The 20,859-nt window shown below is 37.5% G+C and overlaps 1 protein-coding gene across 1 annotated transcript; it reads left to right on the top strand.

The window, feature by feature from the left end:
* Positions 1–8,885: 8,885 nt before the first annotated feature.
* On the top strand, positions 8,886–9,893 carry LOC107857211 (non-specific lipid-transfer protein 1-like). The gene is made up of 2 exons (XM_047394325.1): positions 8,886–9,391; positions 9,728–9,893. Exons 1-2 carry the CDS (start codon positions 9,039–9,041, stop codon positions 9,735–9,737), a joined length of 363 nt encoding a protein of 120 aa, XP_047250281.1. The 5' UTR covers positions 8,886–9,038; the 3' UTR covers positions 9,738–9,893.
* The last annotated feature ends 10,966 nt before the right edge of the window (positions 9,894–20,859 follow it).

Below are 20,859 nucleotides of genomic sequence, written 5' to 3'. Positions count from 1 at the left end.
GAGTCGAAGTGGATCTTACGAAGCCGCTCCCTGATTCTGTCTTTGTGGATATTGAAGGGGATGGATTAGGTCTCAAGGGTAGAGATCAAAAGTTGGAGTATGAAGGTGTGCCTGCATTTTGCAGGTTTTGTAAAATGTAGGGTCACGATATTGCAAGATGTAAAGCGGAAGCAAGGAAAAAGGAGCAAATGAATAGAGACAACAATAGAAATGCCCCGTCGGCTAACAATGGACCAACAAATAATAGCAGTGAGCAGGTGAATGACAAAACCAACATAGACGCACAAAAAACAACAATAATGCTACCGCACAGAATGCTAATGCTGAGACAAAAGATGATGCTTTTATCCCAGTTCGTAATAGATGAAACTGATGAATGCAGCATAACAATAGATTAATGATAATAATCAAGCTACTATCAACCATCAAGAAGAAAAAATGCAATAAGGGGAAGAAATAAAAAAAGTTGCTCATGAATCAGAAAATTCAAAAATGCAGTCTAATACTAATCCTATTCTGGAAGAAAATGTCCATATCAAGGAACAAGAATTAGGGTAAAATGATGCACTAAAGCAGGCTACTACTATCATTAATGAAGAGGTGGAGTTGAAAAACAAAAAATACAAGAAGCGAAAGAAAAAAGAAGCATAAACCGAAGATTGGAAACTTTTTGAAAGTAAAAAACATGCTCTGGAACAATCATAAGCCAAGACATGTTGAAGGAAGGATCCTTGAGATTTTAGAGAAAGAAGGAAATGTTATAGCTCCACTGGGTCTCTTTGACAATGAAATAATTGGGGTTGCCAACACTCGAACAAATCACCAAGGCAAAAGAAAATTGGACCCACAAGTCCATGAAGACAATGATCAACATGACGCCAGTGAATACAACTCAAGTACTAAATTAGTATTCCCCTGAACTGTCGATACAGAATGAAAACAACATGAGGGAATTCAACTCATAGTAGACTTGGGCACGATTGTGACTGAACGTAACAAGGATAAGAATAAAAAATATGGACCATACATTGACAACAACTCTATTTATGAATCGGGAGAGGATACCAATATCGATCACACTGAAATTGAATCCTCTGATGAAAAGGTAGCAAAAAGTATCCTTAAAAGGACTGAAGGAGAAGAAGAATAGGTGACACAAAGTCTTGTACAAACTTTTGCACCAACTCCCTTAGACCACGAAGATCCAGTCATTAAAGAAAAAGAGGAAATACTATAAAAACATAGCCTCTCTCCCAAAGGGTATACGAAGAAACAACAAGGCAGAAGTGTCTCGACTAAGAGTACTAACGCCATTCAAAATCAAGGTAACCAACAACATCAACCCAGTTTTAATGATAAACATCATAAATTGGAATATTAGGGGTATGAGGTCTAATGGTTCTAGCGAAAGACTTATTAAACTAGTCAAGATTCACGAAGCCGACATGGTTATTCTCCAAGAACCTTTTCATCCATTTGATCATATTGACATATTCAAAAGGTATTTAGGGTTCGATCAAGCTGTCTCTAACACCACCAGTAAAATTTGGTGTTTCTAGAATTTTTCTACAGGTTGCTCTATCGTTGATAGTAGCAGGCAACAATTAACAATGAAAGTGGAGCACAACAACCAAATATTCTATCTTACGATAGTTTATGCTAGAACCAAAGCGGTTAAAAGAAAGAAACTTAGCTGCAAGATGACTACTATTAACAATTCTATTAGTGGACCATGGTCTATTTTGGGTGACTTCAACTCTATTATGTCCCCTGGTGAGAAGAGAGGTGGTGTCCCTTATGTCCTCAGTGAGAGCACAGATTTTATTAATTGTATGAATAAATGTGGACTAACAGATTTGGGCTTCACTGAAAACCCTTTCACTTGGTGCAACCAAAGAAGAAAAAGAAAAAGAATTAGTAAGAGGCTATATAGGGTGTTGATTAATAATGCTTAGGCAAATGTTTTTCATCTCAATAAAGTAGATCATCATGCCAAAACAGGATCAAATCATGGCCTCATCACTTTTGAGATTGGCAATACTATGCAGGAGGCTACCAAGTACTTTAGGTTCTTAAATTTTTGGACAGAATATCCGAGATACTTTGATCTTGTGCAAAACATCTGGAGTATAAAAGTACATGGTAATTCCCAATGGATCCTTCAATAGAAGCTCAATGCTATTATTAAAGGGCAAAGCAAGTGGTCTAGAGAAACCATAGAAGATGTCTTTACGAATGTAAAGCAACTGGAAAATGACATCAACTCCTTTAAACAAGACTATGAAGCTAACAACTCTGACACGGCAAGGCAGGCCCTTCATAAAGCTCAAGCTGAATGCATCCAGTAGCTGAAGAAAGAGGAATGCATTCTTTGGCAAAAATCCAAGATTAAGTGGGCCGAAGAGGGTGACTCTAACTCCATGTATTTCCATAGTGTCATCAAGGAAAAAAGAAGAAGATCAAGCATTCATAAGATTAAAAACAGTCAAGGGCAGTGGATTGAGGGCAATGAAGCAATTGCTCATGCTGCTATTAAGCATTTTAGCAATCTTTTTGCCCATATTGACACCGATAATGACCTGACCATCCTCGACAATGTACTTTCTATTGTTACTGATGAGGAAAACGAGGACCTATACAAACTACCTGAAAAAGATGAGATCAAACAAGCTGTATTTTCAATTGACCCCAATAGCTCAGCTGAATCGGATTGGGAATTTATTAAAAAAGATGTGCAACTTTGTCCAAAGCTTTTTTTTTGGGTTCGAAACTAACCAAGTTTTACACGCACACAAATTTGGTTCTTATTCCTAAGGTCACATCTCCTGTCTCAATAAACCAATTAAGACCTATTAGTTTTTGAAATGTCTCCAACAAGATTATTTCAAAGATTATTGTCGAAAGATTAGCAAAGATTCTCCCAAGCCTGATTTCGGAGAATTAATCTGGCTTTGTCAAGGGCAGACCTATTCCTGAAAATATACTCTTGGCACAAGAGATAGTTCATGGGAGCAAAAAAGATAAAGAGAGAGGGATCATCGTCATCAAATTGGACATGTCAAAGGCATATGACAAGCTCTCTTGGGCTTTCCTCACTGTAGTTCTCAGGAAACTCAACTTTGCTAAACCTTTTAAAGAGCTCATCCACAGATTATTAGGCAAAAATTGGTACTCCATTCTTATTAATGGAACTAGAAATGGCTTCTTCGGGTCAACTAGAGGACTCAAATAGAGAGACCCTCTCTCACCATCTCTTTTTATTTTAGTTGTTGAAGCTTTATCTAAATCTTTTAATAGACTCAATGAGAACCCACAATTCATCGGCTTCTCTATGAGTTCAAGAGGTCCAAAGATAAAGCACTTAAGCTACACAGATGATTTAATTCTTTTTGTTTCCAATGAAAGGTTTTCCATCAATCTCCTCATAAAGGTTTTGAACTACTATTAGGACGCCTCAGAACAACAAATCAACATAGAAAAAATATATTTCCTAACTTAAAATCACAGGGACAAAAGAGGTGATAGGAGTTTGAGGAAATGGACTGGATTTAGACAAGCACAATTTCCGTTCAAATACCTTAGATGCCCAATATACATGGGGAGAAAGAAGGTAAGCCATTTTGCAGACCTTGCTCACAAAGTTCTTAGCAAAGCTGGAGGCTGGCAAGGTAAATTTCTCTCCTTTGATGGTAAAGCTATTCTCATTAAACACGTGCTTCAGTCCCAAACTCTTTACTTGTTAGCAGCTATGATTCCTCCTTTAACCATCTTAAAACAAATAGAGAGGTATTTATCTAACTTCTTCTGGGGGAGAAAAAGAAGGCAAAAATAGTTATCACTGGTATTCATGGGAAAACATGAGCTATCCATGTGAAGAAGGTGGAGTTGGATTCAAAAGAATTCATGATATTTGTAACGCATTTGCTGCTAAAAGGTGGTGGAGATTCAGAGTGGAGGACAACCTTTAGACTAGATTTCTCAGGACCAAATATTGTAAAAGATCTAACCCTCTCTCCAAAGTCAGGAATTTCACAAATTCTAATATCTGGAGAAACCTATTAGATACTAGAGATAAAATTGATTCTAATATTTTTTGGAAAATTAATTATGGTAATAGCTTGTTTTGGTGGGACAAATGGTTGGATACAGGCCCTTTGAGGCCTCACTACAATCTCCCTCAGAAGCCCGACAATTCAAAAGTGGGTGACTACTTAGTTAATCACAGCTGGAGCATGAACATTTTGTTGAGATCCACCCCTCTTCCGGTGGCTAATGAAGTTAATCAAGTAAATATTGGTATCCCTACAAAGTCGGACCAAGCTATCTGGACTCTCAACTCTCAGGGCAATTTTACTTGTAGATCTACCTTTCAGAGTTTGAGACAAAAAAAATCTCCTAACCCAGAGCTAACTAAAATATGGCATAGAGATTTACCCTTCAAAATCTCTTTCACTGTGTGGAGGATATTGAAAAATAGGCTTCCACTTGGTGAAATTACAAAAAAATTTGGCACTAACTCTTCGTCTAATTATTGTTGTTGTAGGTTTACAGTAGAAGAAACTATGAACCATTTTTTTTGTCACAAGCAACATTGCCAGAAGGGTGTGGAATCAACTCTCTAACCCACTTGGCTTTCACTCAAGAGGCTCCAACATTTTAGAAACTCTAAATGATTGGTGGAATAGACCTCAAAGAACATGGTTCATAGGTTCTTGCTGCATATCACCCCAATGATAACGTGATGGAAAATATGAAAAACTAGATATGAAAAGAAGTATGGTAATAAATCTATTTCTACATATAGAATATGCCAACAAATTTTTTGTAAGTTCAAAGTCACTATAGGACAAAAATTTAGCCCTATGGATTGGAGCTGGAACTGGATCAAGATATGTCAAGTCGTGGAATGCTACATGAAAAACTTGAAAAGCATAATGGTGAAATGGGAGAAACCAAAACTGGAATCTTGGAAGCTAAACACTGATGGGAGCTACATAGCTAACCAAGGTAGAGCAAGTGCCGGCAGAGTTGTTAGGAACAGAGATGGTCAAATGTTGATGGCGTTTGCAGCACCCGTACAATTCTTGACTAACAATTTCTCAGAGACGTAAGTTGCACTGCATGGAATTATATGGTGTTGGTCAACAAAATTTTCAGAAACTCTCTATTAAACTCGATCCATTATTCGTAGTAAACATGATCCTAGGAAACTGCAGCATCCCATGAAGACTTCAAGAAGCTATCCATAAATTAAGAACCATATTTAAGCTCATAACATTACTTTTCAACATTGCTTAAGAGAAGCCAACAAAGTTGTGGATCTACTGTCTAAACATGCTACAACACTCACTGAGGAAGAATTTTCCTCAGGGAATGCGATCTCCCAAGAGAAGTGATGGGTGCATTGAGAATGGATAGAATGCAAGTTTCAAGTTTTAGGATTAGAGCAGAAAAACACTCAGTTTGGATCTTCCATGGATCTTCCATCCACCTTGAACTGTAATGGAAGAGTCTAATAAAGGCTTATATAGTCGGAAGACTCTTCCCTTTTTCTTTTTTCTTTTTTGGTACTAGCCCTTTGCACCATTGGTTTATAGTCATTAGTGTCTTTAGGCCTAGACTATGTACCTTGGCAGGTATTGGTATAATGTCCCCCTCCTTTGTATCTTTCATTCATCTAAATATACAGGGTAGGGGTCACGCCAAATCCCCCACCACCTCAGGAGATGTATTCTGGGTGGATGGAATTAATATAAAAAAAGTGTGTTTAAGAATATAGGAAACAAATGGGATAACAATGGATGCAATGAACATGTTTATGATTTTTGTGGACTGATTTACAGCTTATCGCCGGAAAATAACGCCAAAAAAGTGGCGGAAATCGAAGCTTTTTGGAGGGAAAAAAACCACCTTCCATTTTTAGCTTTTGAATTTTTTTTAAAAAAATATTTTTAGAAAACCTAGATATTTTTGTATATATAATGGTGGATGATGGAATGAGTTTGAAGTATATTATTAGAAACTTATGGGTGAATTTATTAAGTTGGAGATATTGGATTAAAGTAAATTATTATAAAATTTGGGACTAAAGTTCTTAAGTTGAAAAAGTTGGTGGTGACGTGGAATTAAGTGGGTATTTGACCAATTTTTTCAAACTTGTGGCTATTTGGCAAAGTAGTTTTGATGACCATCCTTTTTGAGAAACTTGCCCCACTAACTCCCAACCGAATCTCGGACCCAACTTCCAATCACTACACTGACCTAAGACTTAAATCCCAACTCTTGACCCAAACTTGGGATTCAAATCTCAATTTTGATCTGGGATCCAAAACTCGACTCTCGATGCTCTCAGGTCCCATCGCGGGACTCAAGACCCAAGTACCAACTCTTTGACTCCAAAACTGAGTATTGGAAAAAATAACTTTATCACGTTAATATATTAGAAATCTGCTACCCACCGCTAGCCAGGCAGAGTCGAGTAAAGTGATCGAAAAGCTTCCGCTAGTGAAACGAACTAAGCATACCAAGGTGATAACGTCAATACTGATGAAAGCCTTAATTTTGATACCAAAAGAGATAACATTGGGGCATAATCAGGGACATAAATGGTGACCTGCCTTTTTCATCTCCATACAATGCAACAGTAATAACATGCCAGAAGCATTTGTGGTAAGGCGTAGAGGAAAATGGTGTATCCAACGTGGATATACTCTACTAGTTACTCGCTTGAACTGGACTTTTTGTTAGTTGTCAATATGTTAATTGAGAAGAAGACCAACAATCGTAAGCTTCAGCAAGTCATTCAGAGAACTGTCAAGATGATGGAATAAAGCACATATTTAGAGAGGGAAATCAAGGCTTGTAGATTTCTTGGCTATTCTACAATTTTTAGAAACTTCCAAGAAGTGCAAAAGGTCCATTTCAACTAGATAAATGGCAAATGTCAAGCTAAGTATGATAAAGCCAATTTTTAGTAAATTGATTGTACATACTTGTCCAGAAGGAGTAGTGTAAGTTTTCACTGTGTGCCTTCTTCTGTTGTTCAGGGTGATTGCATCACCTCTTTGTTGTAAAAGAAGTATGGTCTAGCCCTCCTCTTATTTTGTTCAAATAATACTACCCAGGCTTCACTGGGTAATTAACTGGATTTAAAAAAAGATAGAATCAAGTGACAGATCATAATCATGTAAAACAAATCACATAGAATCGAGTCATAGATCGAGGGCACCGCAAAATATCATATGCTGTGAGAAATTATACATTGTATTAGGAAGATATCTTAGCCCGGATCAAGATCAACCATCTCATATTATTCGTTGGTGTTACGTAGTTGACCCTTATATAGCTCCATGCTTTACCCCTTTATCATTTACTATCACTTAACTAGAAGTCAATTAAGGGGTTTAAATGTATAAAATACGGTCATGGGAGATATGGACCCCTATATAAGATCATATAATAATCAATAACAAAAAAAAAAAAAACACAATTATAACATATATTTCATAGCAATCCAATCTCGGCCTCCTGCATTCTGATGATACTAATCGATTATTTTCTTGTCTTAAATATTGTTATATTTTTCTATTTATTATCTAACGGCTCACTAATTTGTTCAGGACTAGCAACTTTAGCCGGTCCTCCTTCAGGCCATTCATGATCCCTCTTGATCACATTCAGCTTCGGATTTATCAACCCTCAGTTAACTCTTTTACTGCTTGTGTTCACTTTTATTTCACTTTACACTATTGTACTTAGTTTTGCTATGCCCGATCGAATCAGTACCTGTTATCCTCGAAACCTCACTAAAAAGTCAATTGTATTGATACAAGTATTGGATATACAAGTGATCGAGATAGTCAAGAGATCAAGAGAATCGAGCTTGAGATGATTTGGAGTTTAATTAGTGGCTAGACTATTTTTACTGTTTCATTACTTACTGTTCACAAAATCTGTTATAGTTGTAGCTGTTAGTTGCTGTCACTGTCACTGTAGCATTTCCAATTAGTAGTTAGTTAGAGGTAGTTACTCTCAATGGTGTCTATAAATACTTTCATTTGTACTCTATAGATTCATTGATTGATAATACAAAATTCTCTCTCCTTAAACCTCTCTTCTTCTCTAATTAGCTGAGTTCTCAGAAGTTCCATCCCTGATCAACTATAGTAGTTCATCGAGTTTAGCTTCTTGAGCTATGGTTCTCGTTTACGTGCATTATGTACCTTTTTTAGGGTAAACAAATGGGTCCAGACTGACTCCAAATTTTGATACAATACCCAAAACTCAACTCCAACTCGTGACCTGGGACCCGATCCTCGAGTTGGGTCGGGTAGGGTGGGGTGGAGGTAGGCTGGTAGGCATAGGTGGATAGTGCAAGGGGGTGGATCGGAGACTGTGTTTTTATTGATTCGAATAAAATATTGTATTTTTTCCTCAAATTTTTAAGGGAAAGATTTTCTTTTAGCTATAAAAGTTAGTTCGTATATGGATACCCACATTTTATTCATATTTGATCATATTCTAATGGGTTAAAAACTTAAAATTAAATTGAAATTTATATTTATCCAACTAAAATATAAGTGATCCACTCATAAAAATGTAAATTAAATGAACTACTTTTCTAAATATTAGTTGAAATTGTCAACTCTAACCATGGGTAGCAACGATCGAAACAAATAAGCACAAGTAATGTCTATCCACTACTCCAAATTAAAGTATAGTCAAATGCTGATGTAAAATAGTTCTATATCACTCGTAATAAGGAAAGAAAAAACTAAAGTTAAGATAAAATTGTCATCTTTAGCTACACAAGGCGCGCGCGCGCGCACACATATATATATATATATATGTATATATCATGCCATTATGTATACTATACCAAAGAAAAACCCAAAATTATCATCAAGCTTTTTGTGAATTCTGACGCAGATTATCGTTTGCCATCTCCAAAGTAGTATAAATACAATACACTCAATTTACAATTATGTTCATTCCATAAAACAAGGTCTACATATACAAATTAAGGAAATTAAATTATCATGAAGGCTGTTGCAGTAGTACTAGTTCTACTTATGCTAGCCGCGGTTCAGCTAGCAATGGCTGCACGGCTAGAACAAGAAGGCGGAATTACTTGTAGTCGAGTAGATGCCAGTTTGGCACCCTGTATCACGTTCCTGACACAGGGTGGAGAGCCCGGTGCAGCCTGTTGCAGCGGGGTCAACACCTTGAAGGGTATACCTGGGTCCACTAATGAGGAGAGGCTTGTTTGCAATTGTGTTAGGGCTGCAGTGAATCGATACTCCAACCTTAAAGATGATGCTGCACAGGTTCTCCCCAGAAAGTGCAGCGTATCGCTCAACTACCCTATCTCCAGGACCTACAACTGTGACCCGTAAGAATTTAACTTATATATACTAACAACATGAAATAATTTTTATTGTGTTAAGTTATCTAATTAATTAAGGTAACAACAAGTAAACCGTCCATATTAAGTTAGATTAGTAATAACTTAGAAATTAGGGTGTATGACCTGCTACAACTCTTTAAAATATCAAGTATTGATATTATAAAATTAAAATTGTTCGCACTTTTAATATTTGTAGCTTAAATCTGACATATATTTTAAATAGTTTAGATGTTTCTACTATTTAAATTTTATGCTCAGTCAAATTCTTCATGTACATAATTTCTATTTACTAATTTTGCTTTTTTCTATCCTCTTTTGCAGATTCGCTTAACTAAATTACTAAACCAGATGGGAATAGTGTTTCGCAATGGTGTTGGTTTAGTTTAGTTATATCTACATATATGTATTATAAATAAACAAAGGGTTGTTAAACCCTTGAACATTGTATATACTCAATAACTATGAAGTAATTTTGGTATTTTACTAATTAGTTAATGATAATGTTGTCTATAATAAGAGTTCAAATGATCTATTGATAGATGTTAGTACTCTTTTGTTTTTGCTTTTTAACATATGTCTTCTGTCGATAATAAGTAGTATTAAAATGGTCTATACAATATATGTAACCGTTGTCTTTTGTCTCTTCTTTTTACAGATGCCTTCTGTCTATAATAAGAGTTCAAATGGTTTATAAATTTGAAATGTTCATCATCAACCTTAAGCCGCTCAAATCTGAAATATTCATCTCTTACCTTGAACTCAAATCTAAAATTTTATTCGAAATCAACTTAAATTTTCTCTAAATAAAACTCAATAAACTTTGAGATTTAGACTCTTCAAAAGGTCCCCAACAAAACACAATAATACCCACTTGAAATAAATTACGTACTCCTCTGCAAAATATTTTTTATATCCATGTTATGTCAAACATTTAACATTTTCGTTAAGAGCTCTTGTTCATCCTCTTTTTGTGACTGTAGGCAATATGATCATCCTACGATAACAATTGAGAAATTAATTAGAGATTAAAATTGCTGAATTGGATAACAATGGAGAAGCTAGGGATATCGTCAATGGCTAAACTAGAAAAGTTTTCCATCTTTATTAGGGAGTGATTATTGGATAAAAAAACTTTATTCTTTTGTCGGAAAAGGGTACGAAAGGAGAGAAAACTGAGGAGCTTTTTGAAGGAAGAAGTTTATTTTTATGTCTAATTTGAGCTTTTTAATTGAAAACGTTACAGATAAACATAGTTTAGTTTCGGGCTTGTTGGTGACGTAGCAAACAGCTACGAGTTGAGTTGTAGTTAAGACTTAAGACTTGGTTTTTTTTTTTTTGGAATAAGATGGATTGTTCGATTAAAAAAAAAATTTAAAAAACATTGGGGATATAGATTTTTTATTTTTTTTTTTCAAAATTTTTAGGGTGGGATGCAAGTCTTTTAAGGGGTCGTTTGGTTGGAAAATTATTATCTCGGGATAATTAATTCTGGGATTAGTTATCCTGGGATTATCCGGGTATAACTTACTCCATCATCCATATGGGATAACTTATCCATCGCTATGATGTAAATGGTGGGATAAGTTATTCCGATATTAACTAATACCTCTAATCAAACATGGGATAAAATAATTTTTCATTTTATCCCAGAACTATTTATCCCTTATACCTCACATCAAATGATCCCTTACCCTTAAGACTTTGGGAATGAGACTCTGATATTTTTAAAACATTGTAGCTGCCATGCAAATCTAAGACTTTGGAGATTGAAGACTATTTTATATTTTTCAACACTTTAATACTAGGGTTGATAACTTTTTAAATTCTTAAAAGAACGACAGTATAAGGCTATAAGCACGTAGCCTATTATAAGAACAAGTAACGCGTCAATATAATCCAGTCCAAATTAGAGTTAAATGTTGATGTAGAGGTACTAGCAAAAACCAAAATTAAAATATCACATTGTGTCATCTTTGCTAGCTATATTAGGCATATATTCAATGCAAATGCTATCTAGTTTAGGTAGAAGTTACAGGACAAGTAAACACATAATGAAAAACACGGAATATGTAAATACAATGTAATGCTATATATGATGACGTGAATGATTGAAAGTCATTGCATGATTTTTTATAAATATCTAACGAGTCTCAATATTTTCAAAGTAGGATTCATGGAGGGTTCACAATCCGTTTACTATCTCAAATTTCTACTAATCTCAATCTCATGTCTCAATATATCCGATCGACACACCCCTCAGTTGTAACGCCCCGCATTTTGGGCTAGAATAAAAACCATGATTTTGATGCGTTGCTAATCCCGAAGCCATAAAATCCTATGTCAATACGACATGTTAATTATTGTGTAGCATGTGAATCCGCTCAAGCTTGAATTTAGACCATAGAGGTCCTTCAACTCAAGGACGAGTTGAAACTATTTCGGTCGACTAAGTTTTAGTGGACGTTGTAAAGTGTGTCAGCTTCCATCGACCATAATTCTTTGTATATGTCGAATTAGGAAGCCTACTATATGTCAAATGATAGGTATTCGAGTTAGCTTTGCAACAATACCAATTTGGCTACCCGAGCAAGAAGTTATGGCCCTTCAAAGTGATAAGCGTCGCCTAACCAATCGCCTATGGCCACTGGAAAGCATAGGCGATAGCCTAGGTGGCGCCTATGTAAACATAGGCAACGGGATGGGCGGCGCCTATGTAAGGAATTCTGGTAATTTAAACACTCCGTGTTGAGGACAAAGTGGTCCTTTTCCACCCTTACTTAGCCCTAAGACACGAGATTTAGTTCCAAGGACCCCAAAATACATATTCTTTCATCAAAAGTGCTCAAGATTCTCCTTAGGGTTTCAAAATAAAAACCCAAATAGTTCAAGATTTGACCGTAGGTTTTCAAAGATAATTACATATTTGGAATAACCAATCCGCAAGCTTCAAGAAACATCTATTATCCTTGGAAATAGAGGTACGTGGGGTTATCCAAAAATCTCATGGGTGTAGTTTTATGAATATGCATGCTTTTAAATGGGGGTTTTCAATCAAATGCTAATATCTTTCTTTCAATATGATTTCTAAGTCATTTTCTTTATGTCATGGGAATTGTTTGCCTATATACTTCAATGGTTGAAACTATGCATATGTGATTTGAGATTTTCCATGGAAGTTTGATAAATATGAATGATGAATTGTTTTCAAATTCCCATGATAATGTTTCGATACTCCATATTGTATTGTGATCAACAAAAAAGAGCATGAGTTTGAAATAAATATTGTTCACCACTTGTAAATGATGAAGCACCATGGTTTTTACCTGATTATGCATATGTGGATATGATATTGATGACTTACAAGTCGGGTATGACGATACCCTACAGAATATGATATGCGATTGAATAAGATGAAATTTGAATGCATTGATTTTACATGAGAAAGGTGGATGCCCGAAGAAGGCGTTTGAGACACAAGTGGCTCATCGCTGGAAGAACATGTTTGCCGACACGGAATATCGGTACCATGCTTTATGGTCTTGCGTACCTGATATTATATTATTTCAAATTGGGATTATGATTAGGAGCCGTGATTTGTGGTCTTGTGCACTACCATATTTGATTTGGGTCGAGACACCATGCTTTGTGGTCTTGTGTGTCTCTCCCTCACTTATACTCTAATCTCGGCGGCAACCGAGGTTTGACAATTGGTGTAAATTATGTAGGTTATTCCACCTAGCTCAGTTGCAATTCATTATTGTTGAGAAAAACTATTGCATTACACCCATGTGTTTTCAAATGATTTAATGCGAAATTGTTTTATAATGGCTCTCAACTATATTTTGTAAAAATATTATGTTTTGCTTTGATATCTCTGCGTGCCAGTACTTTTGTGCTGACCCCCTCCCCTCTCTAACCTCTCAAGTTCAGAGACCCAGTCTAGGGGTCAAGAAAATCAGTAGATCTTTCAGACAGAGTTGCAGAGACAAGTGGTAAGCCTTCTATGTTTCAGAAGGTCTTATGTCCTGCAGTCCTTTTATCTTATATTCAGTTTTGGGGGTCTGCTGGGGGCCTTGTCCCAGTTTTCAGATAGATATTATTTCAGTCATGTAGTAGAGATTTCGCAGATGGTTTTAGAGATGTTGATTTAGATTGTGGGACACTATTCCCCATTTTCGTTTTCATATGATTCTTGACCATGTTTCCGTTATATTATGTTTCTTCCGCATTACTTTGATCATATGAATTAGGTTCATGATTACCAGACAGATAGGGGTGTTTCGGGCCTCCATAGTTTGAAATGCTCGTCACGGCCAGGCCCTGGTGTGGGTTGTGACAAACTTGGTATCAAAGCACGGTTCATGGTCCCAGGGTTTCTGCAAAATCGCGTCAGATAGAGTCTTATTTATAGGTATGTAGCGCGCCACACTTATAAGCAGGAGGCTGCTAGGCATTTAGGAAATGTTTCCCTTCTTTGTGATTTAGTTCGTGCTTCAGAGTCTGAACTCCCTAATCAATGATCACTTGTGTTTCAGAAACACAGTTATGCCTCCACGTCGTATCGTCGATCAGAATGCTCAGGCAGATGAGGTTCGTCTCACCCATGGGATGCGGACCCATAACAGGTCTTATACTCCAGAATTTGGTCCTACTCCAGGAGTCCCTCCAGTCCCGACCAGTCCACCTCGGGCTCCGCGGACTAATGCCAACCGTCCTCCAACTGCTCAGGGAGATATTTCAAATGTAAAATTCAACTGATCTATTCATATGCTGACACAGTTAGTAGCTAACCAGGCTCAATGATCGGAAGATGTTGGGTCTGGATCTGTTACATCTGAGGCTACTAGAGTTAGACATTTCATAAAGATGAACCCACCTAAGTTCACTGGAACCAAGGTGGAGGAAGAGCTATAGGAGTTCGTGGATGAGATGGAAAAGATCTTTAAGTTGATGCATATGGATGAGGTTGAAGAGGTGGAACTAGCAACCTATCAGCTCAAGGACATTGCGAACCAGTGGTATGCCGATTGGGAAGATGAAAAAGGTGAAAGTGTTGAGCCCACAGTTTGGGGCGAATTTGTGGAAGCTTTCCCTGATCGATTCTTTCCTCTGGAGTTGAAGGAGGCCAAAGCGGAAGAGTTTATAAATCTGAAGCAGGGAAGTATGAGTGTCCAGGAGTACACTTTGAAGTTTAATAAACTAGCCCGCTATGCACCAGAGTTGACTAGTAATATGAGGGCCCGGATGAGAAAATTTACATCCGGCCTTACTGATGACCTAGTACTTGAGTGCCAGGGGACTATGTTGAATAAGGAGTTAGACTTTGCTCGACTAACCATTTATATACATCAAGTGGAAGAGAAAAATAAAAAGATTCCTGAATCTAAAGAGAAAGACAAACAAGCTAAAAGAGCTAGATCTGTGGATCAGCAACAGAGTCAATCATAGAGTGGCAACTGGGGTAATAAGTGGTCGAAGAAGAAGAAGTTTTGGAATAATTCACAGTCAGCAGCCAGCGCCCCAGCACCCAGACCACCGATAGATAAACAAACTCAGGGTTTTCATACTCCTCATGGGTCCAAAGCTCTAGGTACACAGTCTCAGGGAAGTATGGCCCAGCAGCAGCGCACTCATCCGCAGTGTGAGGTTTTACGGAAGGAATCATCTAGGGAAGTGCTGGTTTGAGGGGAGAAACTGCTATACTTGTGGCAAAGTGGGTCATTTTCAGAGAGATTGTCCATCTGCTGGAGTAAATGCGAGGGGGGCTAAGTCCCAAGCCGCCTCTACAGCTCCTTTTCCTAAGGGTGTCCTTTCAGCTGCCGAAAGCGGTCGCAACCGGTTATATTCTTTGAATAACCGCCAGGAGGCGAAAGCTTCACCAGATGTTGTCACCGGTATGTTACGAATCTTTTCTCGTGATGTTTATGTATTGCTTGATCCCGGGACTACTTTATCCTACGTGACCCCTTATGTGGCTGTTGGTTTTGGGTTTGACCTGAAGTTATTGTAGAACCCTTCTTTGTTTCTACTCCTGTAGGTGATTCTGTTGTTGCTAGAAGGGTATATAGAAATTATGTCGTGTCTGTTCATAGTAGGAAAACTGTGGCAGACTATATAGAACTGGATATGATAGATTTTGATGCCACCCTTGGGATGGACTGGATCCATTCGTGCAATGCCACTCTTGATTGCAGAACCCGAAAGGTCATTTTTTCTTTCCCGAATAAGACACCAGTTATATGGGCAGGGAGTTCTGTGGAACCTAGAGGTCACTTTATCTCTTATCTTAGAGCCCGAAAGCTTATCTCCAAAGGTTGTATGTATCATCTAATCCGAGTAAAAGATTCAAAAGTTGGAAACCTTCCTCTACAGTCAGTCCCTGTAGTGAATGAATTCCCAGAAGTCTTTCCCGAAGATATCCCAGGGATACCCCCTGATAGGGAGATAGATTTTGGCATTGATGTGTTGCCAGACACTCGTCCTATTTCTATTCCGCCATATAGAATGGCTCCCGCGGAACTAAAGGAGTTAAAGGAACAGTTTGCAGACCTCATAGACAAAGGTTTTATTCGTCCTAGTATTTCCCCATGGGGTGCACCCGTGTTCTTCGTGCGAAAGAAGGATGGGACCCTTTAGAGGTGCATAGACTACCGTCAGTTGAATAAGGTCACGATTAAAAATAAATATCCTCCTCCTAGGATTGATGACTTTTTTGACCAGCTGCAGGATGCCAAGTATTTTTCAAAAATAGACCTTCATTCGGGTTATCATCAGTTAAAATTTAGGGAGTCAGACATACCCAAGACAGCCTTTCAAACCCGATATGGTCACTACGAATTTCTAGTCATGTCCTTCGGGTTGACTAACGCCCCTGCAGCCTTCATGGATCTTATAAATAGAGTGTTCCATCAGTTTCTTGACTTTTTCGTCATTGTATTTATTGATGATATTCTGATCTATTCTAAGAGTAAAGAGGGTCACACCAATCACCTCTGAATTATCCTTCAGACCCTTAAGGATCATCAGCTGTATGCCAAATTTTCTAAGTGTGAATTCTGGTTAGATGCTATTGCCTTCCTGGGGCATATTGTGTCCAGTGACGGGATAAGAGTGGATCCCCAGAAAGTTGAAGCAGTGAGAAAATGGCCCAGACCCACGACTCCAACCGATATTTGGAGCTTCTTGGGTTTGGCGGGGTATTACAGAAGGTTCGTAGAGAGTTTTTCTTCCATAGCTGCTCCGCTTACTAAACTAACTCAGAAAAAGATAAAGTTTGTGTGGTATGACTTGTGTGAAAACAGTTTTGAGAAGTTGAAGGACAGACTACTGCTCCTATTTTGACCCTTCCCGAAGGTGTAGATGATTTTGTTGTTTATTATGATGCGTCCCGTGTGGGACTTGGTTGTGTATTGATACAGCGTGGTAAGGTGATAGCTTATGTATCTAGGCAGTTAAAGGTGCATGAGCGCAATTACCCCACTCATGACTTAGAGTTAGCAGCCGTGGTGTTTGCACTTAGAATCTGGAGGCGCTATCTCTATGGAGTGCATGTTGATATTTATACTGACCATAAGAGTTTACAGTATGTTTTCTCACAGAAAGAATTGAACCCCAGGCAGAGGCGTTGGATAGAGCTTTTGAAAGACTATAATATGATTCTGCATTACCATCCGGGCAAGGCAAATGTTGTAGCCGACGCCCTCAGCAGGTTGTCTACGGGCAGCCTTTCTCATGTAGAAGAAGGAAAGAAAGAGATGGTGAATGATATTCACCGCCTTGCAAATCTGGGAGTGTGACTCTTAGATTCCGAAGATGGAGGGGTGATTGTTCATGAGTTAGCTATGTCATTTCTTTGTGCTAAAGTTAAGGAGAAGCAGGTTGAAGATCCCATCTTGATGAAAATCAAGAAAGATGTGGGTCAACAAAAGGTTATGTCGTTTGAAATTGGTGGCGATGGTATTTTGAGATTTCGGGGTAGGTTGTGCATTTTGAATGTCGATGGGATACGGGAAAGAATCCTTAATGAGGCACACACTTCGAGGTATGTCATTCACCCAGGCTCTACTAAGATGTACCTTTATCTGAAAACCTTGTATTGGTGGAATAACATGAAACGTGATGTAGTTGATTTTGTGTCCAAGTGTTTGAACTGTTAACAAGTGAAGGTAGAACACATGAGCCCAGGTGGTACTTCCCAAGAGATAGCCCTACCTTTATGGAAGTGGGAGATGATAAACATGGACTTTATTACAGGACTTCCGAGATCCCGAAACCAGTATGATTCTATATGGGTGATTGTAGATCGGTTGACCAAGTCAGCCCACTTTTTGCCTGTGAGGACTAATTATTCGGGAGAGGTTTATGCTAAGATTTACATTGAGGAGATAGTTCGATTGCATGGGGCACCAGTATCCATTATATCTGATAGAGGTACGCAGTTTTCATCTCAGTTTTGGAGATCCTTTCAGAAGGGTTTAGGTACACAAGTGAATTTGTGCACAGCTTTCCACCCTCAGATGGATGGGCAACCTGAGCGTACCATTTAGACCCTCGAAGATATGTTGAAGGCATGCGTTATTGATTTCAAAGGTAGTTGGGTAGATCACCTACCACTGGTTGAATTCGCTTACAATAATAGCTACCATGCCAGCATCAAGATGGCTCTTTTTGAGGCTTTGTATGAGAGGGGATGTAGGTCTCCGATAGGATGGTATGAAGTGGGTGAGACTCAGTTGTATGGGCCTGATCTTGTTCATCAGACGATGGAAAAAGTGAAAATCATTAGAGAACGACTCAAGACTGCTCAGAGTCGTCAGAAGTCCTATGCTAATGTTCAGAGAAGAGAACTAGAGTTTGAAATTGGTGATTGGGTGTTTCTCAAGGTTTCTCCTATGAAAGGAGTTATGCGGTTTGGAAAAAGGGGTAAATTGCGCCCTCTTTATGTAGGGCCATATCAGATTTTGAAGAAGATTGGTACAGTTGCATATGAGTTAGAATTGCCTGCAAGTTTGGGTTTCGTTCATCCGGTATTTCATGTATCCATGTTGAAGAAATGCATTGGAGATCATTCTATGGTAGTGCCAGTGGAGGGTATCAAAGTGACAGACTCCTTGTCTTACGAAGAAGAGCCCGTTGAAATTTTAGATTGCCAAGTTCGAAAGCTGAGGAGCAAAGAGATAGCCTCGGTAAAGGTACTGTGGAGGAATCAGAAAGTCGAAGAAGCAACTTGGGAGTCAGAAAATGACATGAGAATTAGATATCCCAATTTGTTTACTTCAATGGAGGAGGAGACAGAAGGTACTATTCCTATCTTGTCTTTCCTAGTCTGTTATTATGCTTGAAATCGTGTCTTTCTGTGTCCCGCATCATCATTCGGGGACGAATGATCCTCAGGGGGGATAATGTAACGCCCCGCATTTTGGGCTAGAATAAAAACCATGATTTTGATGCGTTGCTAATCCCGAAGCCATAAAATCCTATGCCAATACGGCATGTTAATTATTGTGTAGCATGTGAATCCACTCAAGCTTGAATTTAGACCATAGAGGCCCTTCAACTCAAGGACGAGTTGAAACTATTTCGGTCGACTAAGTTTAGTGGACGTTGTAAAGTGTGTCAGCTTCCATCGACCATAATTCTCTGTTTATGTCGAATTAGGAAGCCTACTATGTGTCAAATGATAGGTATTCGAGTTAGCTTTCCAACAATACCAATTTGGCTAAAATCCAACACTCGAGCAAGAAGTTATGGCCCTTCAAAGTGATAGCCACTCTCATATGCTTAACTATATATAACTGGAAATGCGCTAAAATTAAAATATAACTTTACCTTTCGTTCTTTCCTTTTCATTGACAATTTCTTTTTCATTCAAACTCCTAATTCTCCATTCCATTGCTTTTTCTGATACTCATCTTTACCTTTTTCATTGCACAAACTTTGTATAAATCTCTATAATCTGTATTCAATTAGCTTCATATAGTTTTTCACCAATAAATGTTAAATCGTCCTCAATAAATTCATAAACAGATAAAGGATCGTCTTTCACCACTTTCTTGCTTGCTCTTTCATTTGATGGACCCGATTTTCCTACCATTTTCAACAAAAATTTCAAAATCAAATAGAGGATTTCGAAGCAAAGTAAGAATTTTTAGGTAGATTATACGGTAGAAAAGTGTAACAAAAGAAGATTTGTTGATATCAAACTATAGAGTAAAAATATACTCCTGTTTCTATCTTTTTTTTAAATTGTTATTTGTCTTAGCCAGGCGGTTAATAGAAAATAGCTACTATATATGTTTGCACCTACTGTATCAATGTGGTATAAAAGTGTATCAATCTAGTATAGAAGCGTATCAATTGGATATATGGACACGACATATGTATGCATAGATTCCCCTTCTATTTTATTATATAAGTGTATCAATGTGGTATAAAAAGTATCAATTGGGTATAGGATCCCCTCTTTTTTTGTAAAAAGTGTATCAATGTAATATAAAAGTGTATCAATTAGGTATAGAAACTGCATGTGGCAAACTGGACCAATGACTAAAAGAGGAAATAAATTGGGCTGACTGGCTACGGTTATCCACATTTTCAAATTATAAATTATTTTTTTCCTTTTTAAAATGGTCAACCCATGTCCTTTCCTCTAAAAATATTGGGGATAGAGAACTTTGTGATATGTTCAAAGTTTTTGGGCTTGGGAATGCAAGTCTGTTAAAACTTTGGAGATGAAGAGTGAGGACTTTGATATTTTTCAAAACTTTGGAGTTGAGGTGTAAACCTTCTAAGATTTGGAGATGGGGATTATTAAAACTTACACGCACCTGGTGTATGCATCAAGTCAATACATACATGTCATGTGTTTGAATTTAAAGTTCATGTTAATTACTTAACCATGGTAAAGAACATTAGTTTGGTGTATACATCGGGTGCGTGTAAGTTTTTACCGGGACTATTTTATATTTTTCAACACTTCAATACTACGGTTGATAACTTTTTAAATTCTTTGCTCATGCCATGAAGGGCGTCAATTTCACTAATTTTTCGTTATGTTTATTTCACTAATTAAATTTTCAAAATGACCTTTTAGTTGAGAGAATCACAGTAAGCACTTAGCTTATAAGAACAAGTAATGCATCAGTATAAATCAGCCCAAATTAGAGTTAAATGTTGATGAAGAAGTAATGCGTCAGTATAAATCGGTCCAAATTAGAGTTAAATGTTGATGTAGAAGTAATGCGTCAGTATTAATCAATCCAAATTAAAGTTAAATGTTGATGTAGAGGCACCTAGAAGAAAACCAAAATTAATATCACACAGTGTATGTCATCTTTGCTAGCTATATAAGGCGTACACATAATATATATCATGTCCTAATGTATACAATACCAAACCAAAGAAAATCCAAAATTAACATTTAAATTTTGTAAATCCTGACGCACACTTTATCC

The sequence above is a fragment of the Capsicum annuum genome, chromosome 8 (assembly GCF_002878395.1).
Source record: "Capsicum annuum cultivar UCD-10X-F1 chromosome 8, UCD10Xv1.1, whole genome shotgun sequence".
Classification (NCBI taxonomy): Eukaryota; Viridiplantae; Streptophyta; class Magnoliopsida; order Solanales; family Solanaceae; genus Capsicum; species Capsicum annuum.
Note: the sequence above shows the minus strand (reverse complement) of the source record. Positions and strands in the feature narration are given on the sequence as shown.